The following is a 13,670-nucleotide window of genomic DNA, read 5'->3' as shown; positions in this document are numbered from 1 at the left end:
AACATATTTTCGAGCTTTCAATACACAATTAAACAAGCAAGAATAGTACTTAACACAGGCTCAAGAAGTTACCCAAACCCTATGAGTAGAGAGACCCTCATATATACAAGATATTCTCTAATCATTACAGAGAAAAGTTAGGGGGAATGGAATAGAATTTTGGGGAGATACATGAGAGAAAAGTGAGCGACTAGAACACCATATTGGGGTAAGCGATCTAGCTCAGACACCCAAAGAGGCATCTCGGATGTCTGACAATCTCCTTGGCCAGCCACATTTCTAAAAATAGTTATCGTAGTACCATTTTGTACCATCTATTATTAGCTAAACTTCTTTTGGGATCTCCCATTATGGGCTAAACTCAGTACAGGATACAAATTAATTGGGGGTTCAGGCCTAATAAGCCCAAATATATATATATATATATATTCTTTCTTTTGGTAGATTTTTAATTCTTTATTGCATCTCTATTTTAGGTTGATGAATTTTTATGTTGAACACTACTTTAGATTGATGCGATTTGGTTATTTTTTTCTTTTCTTCTATTTAATTGATAAATGTTATCTGATGACATTATATAGTATATAATGATATAAAGTTATTCGATTACATAGTATAACTTAAAAAATTTGTTGTTTACAACAATCTCTCTCCTCTCTCTCTCTCTCTCTCTCTCTCTCTCTCTCTCTCTCTGTGTGTGTGTGTGTGTGTGTGTGTGTGTGTGTGTGTGTGGTGTGTGTGTTATTTATTCTTTCTTGAAACTCCATTTTAGATTGATGAATATATATATATATATATAATTCTACTTCAGGTTGATACATTTTGATGGTGTGTTTTTGAGTTTTACATTACATGTACTCTCTCCCCTTCTTATAGTCTTGATTTGAGTTAATTCTTAGATATTTTATGAGTGAAAATTTGAGTTTATATTAAAATACAATCTACATAGCATTGTATTTGAATGTGTATAACTGCATATCAATTATTTGAGTAATATCTATGTAGAATGAGAAATTTGTATCTTTAATTTGAAACTTAAAAAAGTTTAGTTGTACCAAAAAAATAACACACTATAACAAAAGTTTGAGGAATGCAGACAACTTCAAAAAATAATAATATCAATCACACACACCCAATAGTTTCTAAAAGAAGAAGAAGAAGAAGAACATCCAAAATAATAGAATGAGATATATGTTGAGATAAAGAGATGGAAAATACTTTAGAAATAGTTCAATTTTTAAGAATAAAAATTATCTTCAATAAATTTTAAAAAATAAATTATACATATATCTCATATGAATTGTGATAAACAGTAGTTGAAAGATAAAAAGGTAAAAAAAAGGAAAAAAAAAAAAAGAAACGTTGGAGAAAGTTTAATAATAAGTTGAGAAATTAATAATAAGAAAATTTAAAAATAAGAGAGAGTAGAGTGTAGAAATGAGTAAATGTTAAAAAATTATAGGAACAATTAGAAAGAAAAATGATAATGATATAGTCATTGATGTGGCTCAACTAGACTGTATAAATAATAAATGCTACAATTTAATAATAAAAAAATGAGAGAAAATAAAAATTAATTGGAAAATACAATTTAATTATCTTGAGAAAAATATGATTGAAAATAAGAAAATTATATGATTATACAAAAAATCATATAATGTTAACAATTATTAAAATGCTACGTGAATAATGATAACAAAAGTTAACAATTTTTAACAACTTAGTCAATCATATAATATTCTAATATTAAAATATTTTACGTTAAAAAAATATTATAGGAACAATGTGAACTAATGAATACAATCAATAAAAAAATTTTGATTTTGGTATAAAAAGTAAAAAAGAGTTACAAATTCTATATACTTCTTAATAATTAAAAAAAAAAAAATCTATAATACAATCAATGTTATAAGCCACCTTTTGGGTTGTAGGGTAGAAAAAATTGGATTTGAGAAATATGTTTAAAAAAAAAAGAATAATTTCCAAATTCTATATAATTTTTAATGATACAAAAAATGTTATAAATACATTTTATTAAAAGTAAAATATTTTGCTAACTTACTTTTTGAATTCCTGAGAAAAATTATATTATTTTAAATAATAAATTATATTAAAAAAGATTATTAAGTTGAATTATCAATTATTGATTTTTTATATTTATACATTGTAATGTTTCATGAGGACACTCTATGAAGACAATTTATTTAATTGAATTTAAGCTCTTCCAACAAATGTGAAAATTTCAAGCAGTAGTTTAGAAGGTAATTCATGTTGTAGTTCATTTTTTGATTGTGTAGTTGGGATTTTTGTTATAATTTATGAGTTGTTTAAGATATTAAATGTAGTGTAGTGTGTGATTTATGAAGTTGCAAATTGGTTTTTCATTGTCTTTTAAGTTTTTTTTTTTTTTTTTTTTTAAAAAAACCTTACATATACCTTTTTTTTAATTAACCTTAGTCCAAATTGCCAAAAAAGAAAAAAGAAAAAGAAAAGAAAAGATAATGCTAAAAAAGTTATCACACACAACGCAAGAGTTTGTAACTAGTAACAAATTAAAATAATACATAAATAAATTAAAATCCAAAAAATTAGAAAAAAAAATCATAAACAAACCAAATTCAACTAAAAAATTATGACAGTGAAACTTCTTTTGACATGGCTATTCATCTAGCTACAAATGGTTGAGTTGAGAAAAGAATAAATGATTTACAAACATGATAAGGTAGAAGAGAGAAACTAATAAGAAAGTTATAGAGCATTGGCATTGGGGATTGTAAAACCCCCCAATTGTAAATTTATAGCATCAAAAAAAAAAAAGTGTGCAAAATCTAATTATAAAAAAATTTACAATTGTGTTGCAGCACCATCTTATTTTTAAAAAATATATTTTATTGGGCTTTGGGTTTTATTTGGGTATTGGGTTTTATTATTTTACTGTGTATATATATTATATTAATGATGCGGGATGCGGAAGTGTCAAGAAGCAAAACACGCCTACTTTTGAAAAACAAGAAACAAAACAAGTTTGCTTCTGAAAATAACCTTGAATCCACAAGGAAAAATGGTTTGGAATCAACTAGAAAATAGAAAAAAAAAGTCTAAATTTTATTGTTAAAAAGTCTAAATTGACTGAATAATTGTTAAAAAAATGTGTACATACTTAGAGGCCTATTTAAGGGCTCCGTAAAACTTGATAGACTAGAAAATATATTCTAAAATAACTCATAATTAGTACCTAACCATAACAGGAACCAAATTTGACCTAAAAAACATTAAGAAAAACCTAAAAACAAGGAAGAGAGGATGGAAGGTGTTTTAGTCTGCTTGTCACATGTAGTAAGATTCAATTAAATATAACAGCAAAAATAATACTGGGGTGCAAAGTGTGATAGTTTATGGTGCGAAGTGCAATATAGTGCATAGTTTAGGGTGGTAAAATGTAATTTCCCTTTTTTTTTTCTTAGAAATAGTTTTAGGACAAAGTTTACTAGTTCAGCTACAAAATTGGTTGTAATTTAAGGCTACAACCTTACTCAATATCATTAATATTACTACATATTTCAAAAATCTAACCGTTGGATTGCATGTCTTTTACGCTCTTAATACGTTTGTGTCAATTAGATATTATTTACTATTTGATTTTATAAGATTGTATTCTATGTATAATTTTAAACTACAAAAAAGTGCAATTTATTGATAACATAGTTATCGATCTTAATTTTCTAGAAAATTTTCAAGTATGAAGGAAAAATGGTTTGGAATCCACAAGGAAAAATGGTTTGGAATCCACTAGAAAATAGAAAAACAAAAGTCTAAAGTTTATTGATTGAATAATTGTTAAAAAAATGTGTACATACTTAGATGTCTATTTAAGGGCTCCGTAAAACTTGATAGACTAAAAAATATATTCTAAAATAACTCATAATTAGTACCTAACCATAACAGGAACCAAATTTGACCTAAAAAACATTAAACAAACCCAAAAACAAGGAAGAGAGGATGGAGGGTGTTTTAGTCTGCTTGTCACATCCAGTAAGATTCAATTAAATATAACAGTAAAAATAATACCGAGGTGCAAAGTGTGATAGTTTAGGATGCAAAGTGTAATATAGTGCATAGTTTAGGGTGGTAAAATGTATTTTTTTTTTCCCTTAGAAATAGTTTTAGGACAAAGTTTACTAGTTCAGCTAACAAATTGGTTGTAGCCTAAGGTTACAACCTTACTCAATATCATTAACATTACTAAATATTTCAAAATTCTAACCGTTGGATTACATGTCTTTTACGTTCTTAATATACACATCAAATTTTGTGTCAATTAGATATTATTTACTATTTGATTTATAAGTTTGTATTCTATGCATAATTTTCAACTACAAAAAAGTGCAATTTATTGATGATGTAGTTATCGATCTTAATTTTCTAGAAAATTTTCAAGTATGAAGGAAAAATGGTTTGGAATCCACAAGGAAAAATGGTTTGGAATCCACTAGAAAATAGAAGCAAAAGTCTAAATTTTATTGGCTAAATAATTGTTAAAAAAATGTGTACATGCTTAGAGGCCTATGTAAGGGCTCCGTAAAATTTGACAGACCAGAAAATATATTCTAAATAACTCATAATTAGTATCTAACCATAATAGGAATCAAATTTGACCTAAAAAATATTAAAAAAAACCTGAAAACAAGGAAGAGAGGATGAAGGGTGTTTTAGTTTGCTTGTCACATGTAGTAAGATTCAATTAAATGTAACAGTAAAAATAATATTGGTGTGCAAAGTGTGATAGTTTAGAATGCAAAGTGTAATATAGTGCATAGTTTAGGGTAGTAAAATGTAATTTTTTTTTTCTTAGAAATAGTTTTAGGACAAAGTTTACTAGTTCAGCTACAAAATTGGTTGTAGCCTAAGGTTACAACCTTACTCAATATAATTAATATTACTACATATTTCAAAAATCTAACCGTTGGATTGCATGTCTTTTACGCTCTTAATACGCTTATCAAATTTTGTGCCAATTAGATATTATTTACTATTATTTATAAGATTGCATTCTACGTATAATTTTAAACTACAAAAAAGTGAAATTTATTGATAACATAGTTATCGATCTTAATTTTCTAGAAAATTTTCAAGTATGAAGGAAAAATGGTTTGGAATCCACTAGAAAATAGAAAAAAAAAAAGTCTAAAGTTTATTGATTTGAATAATTGTTAAAAAAATGTGTACATACTTAGAGGTCTATTTAAGGGCTTCGTAAAACTTGATAGACTAAAAAATATATTCTAAAATAACTCATAATTAGTACCTAACCATAACAGGAACCAAATTTGACCTAAAAAACATTAAAAAAAACCTAAAAACAAGGAAGAGAAGATGGAGGGTGTTTTAGTCTACTTGTCACATGCAGTAAGATTCAATTAAATATAACAGTAAAAATAATACCGAGGTGCAAAGTGTGATAGCTTAGGATGCAAAGTGTAATATAATGCATAGTTTTGGGTGGTAAAATGTATTTTCTTTTTTTTTTTCTTAGAAATAATTTTAGGACAAAGTTGACTACTTCAGCTACAAAATTGGTTGTAGCCTAAGGTTACAACCTTACTCAATATCATTAACATTACTACATATTTCAAAATTCTAACCGTTGGATTGCATGTCTTTTACGTTCTTAATACAAACATCAAATTTTGTGTCAATTAGATATAATTTACTATTTGATTTATAAGATTGTATTCTATGCATAATTTTCAACTACAAAAAAGTGCAATTTATTGATAATGTAGTTATCGATCTTAATTTTTTAGAAAATTTTCAAGTATGAAGGAAAAATGGTTTGGAATCCACTAGAAAATAGAAGCAAAAGTCTAAATTTTATTGGCTAAATAATTGTTAAAAAAATGTGTACATACTTAGAGGCCTATGTAAGGACTCCGTAAAATTTGACAGACCAGAAAATATATTCTAAATAACTCATAATTAGTATCTAACCATAATAGGAACCAAATTTGACCTAAAAAACATTAAAAAAACTTGAAAACAAGGAAGAGAGGATGAAGGGTGTTTTAGTTTTCTTGTCACATGTAGTAAGATTCAATTAAATGTAACAGTAAAAATAATATTGGTGTGCAAAGTGTGATAGTTTAGGATGGAAAGTGTAATATAGTGCATAGTTTAGGGTAGTAAAATGTAATTTTTTTTCTTAGAAACAGTTTTAGGACAAAGTTTACTAGTTCAGCTACAAAATTGGTTGTAGCCTAAGGTTACAACCTTACTCAATATAATTAATATTACTACACATTTCAAAAATCTAATCGTTGGATTGCATGTCTTTTACGCTCTTAATACGCTGATCAAATTTTGTGTCAATTAGATATTATTTACTATTATTTTATAAGATTGTATTCTATGTATAATTTAAACTACAAAAAAGTGAAATTTATTGATAACATAGTTATCGATCTTAATTTTCTAGAAAAGTTTCAAGTATGAAGGAAAAATGGTTTGGAATCCACAAGGAAAAATGGTTTGGAATCCACTAAAAAATAGAAAAAAAAAAAAAAAGTCTAAAGTTTATTGATTGAATAATTGTTAAAAAAATGTGTACATACTTAGAGGTTTATTTAAGGGCTCCGTAAAACTTGATAGACTAAAAAATATATTCTAAAATAACTCATAATTAGTACCTAACCATAACAGGAACCAAATTTGACCTAAAAAACATTAAAAAAACCTAAAAACAAGGAAGAGAGGATGGAGGGTGTTTTAGTCTACTTGTCACATGCAGTAAGATTCAATTAAATATATAACAGTAAAAATAATACCGAGGTGCAAAGTGTGATAGTTTAGGATGCAAAGTGTAATATAGTGCATAGTTTTGGGTGGTAAAATGTATTTTTTTTTTCTTAGAAATAGTTTTAGGACAAAGTTTACTAGTTTAGCTACAAAATTGGTTGTAGCCTAAGGTTACAACCTTAGTCAATATCATTAACATTACTACATATTTCAAAATTCTAACCGTTGGATTGCATGTCTTTTACGTTCTTAATACACACATCAAATTTTGTGTCAATTAGATATTATTTACTATTTGATTTATAAGATTGTGTTCTATGCATAATTTTAAACTACAAAAAAGTGCAATTTATTGATAATATAGTTATCGATCTTAATTTTCTAGAAAATTTTCAAGTATGAAGGAAAAATGGTTTGGAATCCACTAGAAAATAGAAAAGCAAAAGTCTAAATTTTATTGGCTGAATAATTGTTAAAAAAATGTGTACATACTTAGAGGCCTATTTAAGGGCTCCGTAAAATTTGACAGACTAGAAAATATATTCTAAATAACTCATAATTAGTACCTAACCATAACAGGAACCAAATTTGACCTAAAAAACATTAAAAAAAACCTGAAAACAAGTAATAGAGGATGAAGGGTGTTTTAGTTTGCTTGTCACATGCAGTAAGATTCAATTAAATGTAACAGTAAAAATAGTGCCGGTGTGCAAAGTGTGATAGTTTAGGATGCAAAGTGTAATATAGTACATAGTTTAGGATGGTAAAATGTAATTTTTTTTTTCTTAGAAATAGTTTTAGGACAAAGTTTACTAGTTCAACTACAAAATTGGTTGTAGTCTAAGGTTACAACCTTACTCAATATCATTAATATTACTACATATTTCAAAAATCTAACCGTTAGATTGCATGTCTTTTACGCTCTTAATACGCTCATCAAATTTTGTGTCAATTAGATATTATTTACTATTATTTTATAAGATTGTATTCTATGTATAATTTTAAACTACAAAAAAGTGAAATTTGTTGATAACATAGTTATCGATCTTAATTTTCTAGAAAATTTTCAAGTATGAAGGAAAAATGGTTTGGAATCCACAAGTAAAAATGGTTTGGAATCCACTAGAAAATAGAAAAAAAAAAAAGTCTAAAGTTTATTGATTGAATAATTGTTAAAAAAATGTGTACATACTTAGAGGTCTATTGAAGGGCTCCGTAAAACTTGATAGACTAAAAAATATGTTTTAAAATAACTCATAATTAGTACCTAACCATAACAGGAACCAAATTTGACCTAAAAAACATTAAAAAAACCTAAAAACAAGGAAGAGAGGATGGAGGGTGTTTTAGTCTACTTGTCACATGCAGTAAGATTCAGTTAAATGTAACAGTAAAAATAATACCGAGGTGCAAAGTGTGATAGTTTAGGATGCAAAGTGTAATATACTGCGTAGTTTATGGTGCTAAAATGTATTTTTTTTTCTTAGAAATAGTTTTAGGACAAAGTTTACTAGTTCAGCTACAAAATTGGTTGTAGTCTAAGGTTACAATCTTACTCAATATCATTAACATTACTACATATTTCAAAATTCTAACCGTTGGATTGCATGTCTTTTATGTTCTTAATACACATATCAAATTTTGTGTTAATTAGATATTATTTACTATTTGATTTATAATATTGTATTCTATGCGTAATTTTAAATTACAAAAAAAGTGCAATTTATTGATAACATAGTTATCAATCTTAATTTTCTAGAAAATTTTCAAGTATGAAGGAAAAATGGTTTGGAATCCATAAGGAAAAATGGTTTGGAATCCACTAGAAAATAGAAAAACAAAAGTATAAATTTTATTGGTTGAATAATTGTTAAAAAAATGTGTACATACTTAGAGGCCTATTTAAGGGCTCCGTAAAATTTGACAGACTAGAAAATATATTCTAAAATAACTCATAATTAGTACCTAATCATAACAGGAACCAAATTTGACCTAAAAAACATTAAAAAAAAAAAAAACCTGAAAACAAGGAAGAGAGGATGGAGGGTGTTTTAGTTTGCTTGTCACATGCAGTAAGATTCAATTAAATATAACAGTAAAAATAATACCGGTGTGCAAAGTGTGATAGTTTAGGATGCAAAGTGTGATAGTTTGGGATGCAAAGTGTAATATAGTGCATAGTTTAGGGTGGTAAAATATAATTTTTTTTTTCTTAGAAATAGTTTTAGGACAAAGTTTACTAGTTCAACTACGAAATTAGTTGTAGCCTTACTCAATATCATTAATATTACTACATATTTCAAAAATCTAACCGTTGGATTGCATGTTTTTTACGCTCTTAATACGCTCATCAAATTTTGTGTCAATTAGATATTATTTAATATTTGATTTATAAGATTGTATTCTATGTATAATTTTAAACTACAAAAAAGTGAAATTTATTGATAACATAGTTATCGATCTTAATTTTCTAGAAAATTTTCAAGTATGAAGGAAAAATGGTTTGGAATCCACAAGGAAAAATGGTTTGGAATTCACTAGAAGATAGAAAAGCAAAAGTCTAAATTTTATTGACTGAATAATTGTTAAGAAAATGTGTACATACTTAGAGGCCTATTTAAGGGCTCCGTAAAACTTGACAGACTAGAAAATATATTCTAAAATAACTCATAATTAGTACCTAACCATAACAGGAACCAAATTTGACCTAAAAATCATTAAAAAAACCTAAAAACAAGGAAGAGAGGATGGAGGGTGTTTTAGTCTGCTTGTCACATGCAGTAAGATTCAATTAAATATAACAGCAAAGATAATACCGAGGTGCAAAGTGTGATAGTTTAGGGTGCAAAGTGTAATATAGTGCATAGTTTAGGGTGGTAAAATGTAATTTCCCTTTACTTTTTCTTAGAAATAGTTTTAGGACAAAGTTTACTAGTTCAGCTACAAAATTGATTGTAGTTTAAGACTACAACCTTACTTAATATCATTAACATTACTACATATTTCAAAAATCTAACTGTTGGATTGCATGTCTTTTACGCTCTTAATACACTCATCAAATTTTTTGTCAATTAGATATTATTTACTATTTGATTTATAAGATTTTATTCTGTGCATAATTTTAAACTACGAAAAAGTGCAATTTATTGATAACATAGTGATCGATCTTAATTTTCTAGAAAATTTTCAAGTATGAAGGATATAAAAAGAAAATATAATCTAATGATGAATTTGTCAAAATTTACCTCTAATAAAAAAATATGGGTAAAATATCATTTTCGTCCTTAAACTATCATAAAAGTTCGTTTTTCGACCCTAAAGTTTCAAAAGTTCTATTTTCGTCCCTAAACTTTTCCAAACTTATTAGTTTTCGTCCATCCGTCCGTTTCTGTTAACTTATGTCTTACGTGGATGACGGAGTGCTGATGTGGCAAATAACTATAGGGCACGTGGGAACCATTTTTTTAAAAGCCCAAAATTACCCCTCACTCCCTCAGTTGACCCTCACTCCCTCCTTTTCTGAATCACCCATTATCAGCATAATTCATGTCTTAGGATGATAAATAATTCTTCTTATTTGCCACATCAGAAGAGGAGGGAGTGAGGGGTAATTTTGGGCTTTTAAAAAAATGGTTCCCACGTGCCCTATAGTTATTTGCCACATCATCGCTCCGTCAGCCACGTAAGGCATAAGTTAACAGAAACGGATGGAGGGACGAAAATCAATAAGTTTGGAAAAGTTTAGGGACAAAAATAGAACTTTTGTGATAGTTTAGGAACGAAAATGATATTTTACCCAAAAAATATTGAGTAAGGTAAGCTTTCTCCATAGTTATATCCTTTTTATTTTTTCTTTTTAGGCATCTAAAATTTTTGTTATGGATATGTATTAAGTGGCTAATTTTTAGGATTAAAAATAAACGTAAGAGATATAAAAAAAGATTTTCTAATTTTAGGTTTTTTATTTTTAATCCTCTTAATATATAGTAAACCAGTTATTGCTAAGAAGATGGAGAATTCAAAAGAATGAAACATTAAAGGTGATGTATGATTCTAAAAAATGGTGTATTCACTTTTCATTTTCATTGTTCTATATTCAAATCCTGAATATAAATATAGAAAAAATAAATCATTTTCCATATTTAAGTTTGTATGGAAAACTGTTTTAAATAAATAATTTGGGTGTAAAAATAGTTTTCCATGTTTTCTAGTGTTTAATAGTATAAAAAAAATAAGTTAAAGAAAAACTATTTTTGGTCAATTAAAAAAGTATGGCTTATTTTTAGATATTGTTTTCTATTAAATTTTTTTGGAAAACATTTCTATCTCACAGCAAGTTAAATAAGGAAAGTTAAAAAATTGTTTTTCAACTCGTTTAAGATTATTACCAAACATCGCACACTTTTGGTGAGATGATCACTCCACAATTATAAATACTTGTGGAGTGTGGGGATAGGGCCGACCCAAGGCTTAGGCCAATGAGGTCATTGCCTAGGCTCTCCTTACCAGAGAAGGCCCCAAATTTGGGGGCAAATTTTTTTTATTTTATTTTATTTTATTTTTTATATATAAATATTTTTGGGAGATATTAAAACATTTTCGTTTATGTTTTTTTCACTATTAAGAAGGCTCAAAGAATTAAGTAATGCTAGAGATAGAGGTAAGACAAATTTGAATAAATAGGTCTTACAAATAGACGTATTACTAATCATAAGTAATTTAAATAGGAAAATGTTAAAAATACTATAAATTTTACTACATAACTTTTATTTATTTAATTATTTTTATACAAGATAAAAAGTTTACTCTAATCTAATCTAAGTATATATGTGTGTGAAACTCTCTTTTAGAGACTTAAATCTCATCCATTGCCCCCCACAGCTCACAAGAACTTATACTTGTGGAGTGATCAGTGCACTAAGGGTGCGTGGTAGTGTCTATAACTTTTATAATTTGATGTGACAATGAATATGATAGTTGGATTTTAACAAACTATTGAATGAATATTTGTGATTGGTTATATATCTTTGTAATTCTCATGTTGTAAATTTTATAATATTTCTAGTATTTTTGTAAGCTTCATGTCATTGATCTCATTCATTACAACACAAATTTGTAGTAAAATTTGTTATAACTTTAGCATTTTCTTAAAAAAAAAAAATCATATTAAAAAGCTAAAAGAATGAATTTTAAATGCTAGTTAAATATTATTTAAGTTATAACATAAATGCCCCATTTGAAGATTTTGCCTTAGACCTCTGAAACGCTTGGGCTGGCCCTATGTGAGGGGTAAAGGTCGGAGTTCAAGTTTTTAGAAGGGAGTTTCACACACACACACACATATATATATATACACTTAAATTAAGCTAGATTAAAATTCTATCTTATAATAAAAAAAAAATTTATTACCAAACATAGAAAAATAATATAAATTTATAAAAAATATATTTTGAAAAATTACTCATTTCCTATAAAATATTTTTGCCTAAAACAAAGAGTGTTACAACTAATGTCTCTCATGTTTCAGCTCTAGACTCGGACTGGCTGCTCGTTTCTCACCTCTCTCCTGTAGCCCAGGTACTCTCTCTCTCTCTCTCTCTCTCTCTCTCTCAAATTTGCAAATTTAGATCTTTATTGAAGACAATGGCTGAATCAAAATGGCACTCATTCTCCAAATTTTAATTGTCACTTCAGTTTGGCTTGTCTGAGGCATGACTTACCTGAAACAAAATTTATCCAAATGATATAGTTGAGACCAACTTGGAAATTTGGTGAAAAACAAATTAATATTGTTTTTGACGAACCCTGTTCTAGGTGGAAGCATTGGACATTACTGTCCTCCATTTTGAGGAACCCTGTTACTGTCTAAATTAGAAATACTTGTACTAGATAGAGACAGATTGAGCAGATGAAATCAACCACACAAAGATAAAACCCAGGAATAGATCACCTAAACAACCCATTAAGAAAAAGAACTCGATCATTAACACAAAATAGACAAATAGGAAAATCAGAGGGACCTGGCCAAAAATACAGAGAGAGAGAGAGAGGGAAAGAAATCTGAGGCAGACAGATTGACCTTGTTTGGTTGTTACGTGAGAGGCGAGACTCAGCTGATGAGAGACCAGGATGGAGAGAAACTATGAAAAATATGAGAGCATTTTTTTTTTGGGCTCTTCAATGAAGTCTTTGCGCCAGAAAGAGCCGTTGGCACGAGTTGCTTTAATGCAGCAAGTGGTCCAACTTGAGGGGACTTTAACATGTGGTGGCTTATTGGTGTTTTCACTAAAAAAATGAAAACGATGTGTTTTCAGTTTTTTTTTTTTTGCTATTCAAATCCAAATTTTAGGACGGTGCAAATGAAAACTGAGTACAAATCTTCAAACTGAACCAGTTTTTTAGTTGTAGGTCTCACAAAAAATTAAAAATAAATGCTGAAAATGTAAAAAGAAGAAAATGAATACATAACCTGTTTCTATATATTTCCAGTTTCCAGTTTCCACATAAAAACCTTGGCCTTACTTCACGTAAATTTCCAAAAAACATTGCTGGGTTTTGGTGGGTTTTAGCTAATGTTGAGGCACTAATATTTTGTGACATGGAGAGTGCTGATAAGTACAAAGTCGGTAGTACTGTTCAATTGAGCAGCTCGTCAATATGTAGGGACATTAGCTCGGAATTTTTCATGAAATCTTCGCGAGAAGATGATGACGACGAAGTTCTTAAATGGGCTGCGCTACAGAAACTTCATACAACCGTTTGACACAAGGTTGACTGGCTACATTGGAAAGCCAGGCCAGTGAAAGGAGGCCAATGAATTATTCTGAAAAAAAAAAAAAAAAAAAAAAAAAAAAAAAAAAAAATAAAAATCTTAATAA

General features: G+C 27.9%; 1 protein-coding gene across 1 annotated transcript in view; it reads left to right on the top strand.

The window, feature by feature from the left end:
• Positions 1-13,390: 13,390 nt before the first annotated feature.
• LOC112012927 (pleiotropic drug resistance protein 1-like) overlaps positions 13,391-13,670 on the top strand; it is a 5,449-nt gene continuing 5,169 nt past the window's right edge. The window contains exon 1 of the mRNA XM_065761024.1: positions 13,391-13,549. Coding sequence (XP_065617096.1) covers positions 13,391-13,549 — 159 coding nt within the window. The remainder of the gene's footprint in view (positions 13,550-13,670) is intronic.

The sequence above is a fragment of the Quercus suber genome, unplaced genomic scaffold (genome assembly GCF_002906115.3).
Source record: "Quercus suber isolate HL8 unplaced genomic scaffold, Cork oak 2.0 scaffold_392, whole genome shotgun sequence".
NCBI classification, from domain to species: Eukaryota; Viridiplantae; Streptophyta; class Magnoliopsida; order Fagales; family Fagaceae; genus Quercus; species Quercus suber.
The sequence above is the reverse complement of the archived record's forward strand: the minus strand, read 5'-3'. Positions and strand labels throughout refer to the sequence as shown.